This window comes from Apaloderma vittatum, unplaced genomic scaffold (genome assembly GCF_000703405.1).
Source record: "Apaloderma vittatum isolate BGI_N311 unplaced genomic scaffold, ASM70340v1 scaffold23718, whole genome shotgun sequence".
NCBI classification, from domain to species: domain Eukaryota; kingdom Metazoa; phylum Chordata; class Aves; order Trogoniformes; family Trogonidae; genus Apaloderma; species Apaloderma vittatum.
This window is the reverse complement of record NW_009732717.1, coordinates 14,138-14,450: the sequence shown is the minus strand read 5'-3', so window position 1 is coordinate 14,450 and position 313 is coordinate 14,138. Positions and strand designations below refer to the sequence as shown.

The 313-nt window shown below is 58.8% G+C and overlaps 1 protein-coding gene across 1 annotated transcript in view; it reads right to left on the bottom strand.

Annotated features, from left to right (window-relative positions):
* Positions 1-10: 10 nt before the first annotated feature.
* Positions 11-313, bottom strand: part of LOC104278608 (zona pellucida sperm-binding protein 3-like) — a 1,815-nt gene continuing 1,512 nt past the window's right edge. The window contains 2 exon segments of the mRNA XM_009875634.1: positions 11-106; positions 210-313. Coding sequence (XP_009873936.1) covers positions 11-106; positions 210-313 — 200 coding nt within the window.

Below are 313 nucleotides of genomic sequence, written 5' to 3'. Positions count from 1 at the left end.
CAGCAGCTACTCACGTGTTTCTGGCTTTGTTGAAGGAACAAGCCTTGTTCAGGGGATCGGGGGCTTGATCCACTGGGGTTACCTTTAGGTGGCAGGTGATGTAGATCTGTGGGGAGGGCAAAGGAGAGAGGTGGGCACCCACTGCTGAGGGACACCGGCTTGGTTTGGGGCTGGTGGCTGGGGACACACACACACGTGCGCTGCCTTACCAGGTTCCTGTCATCCCCTGCGAACCTGAAGACGTCGATTTTGAAGCGCAGCACATCTTCCCGGGGCCGGGGTGTGATGAAGGTTGAGCTGGTGTCGTCCGACC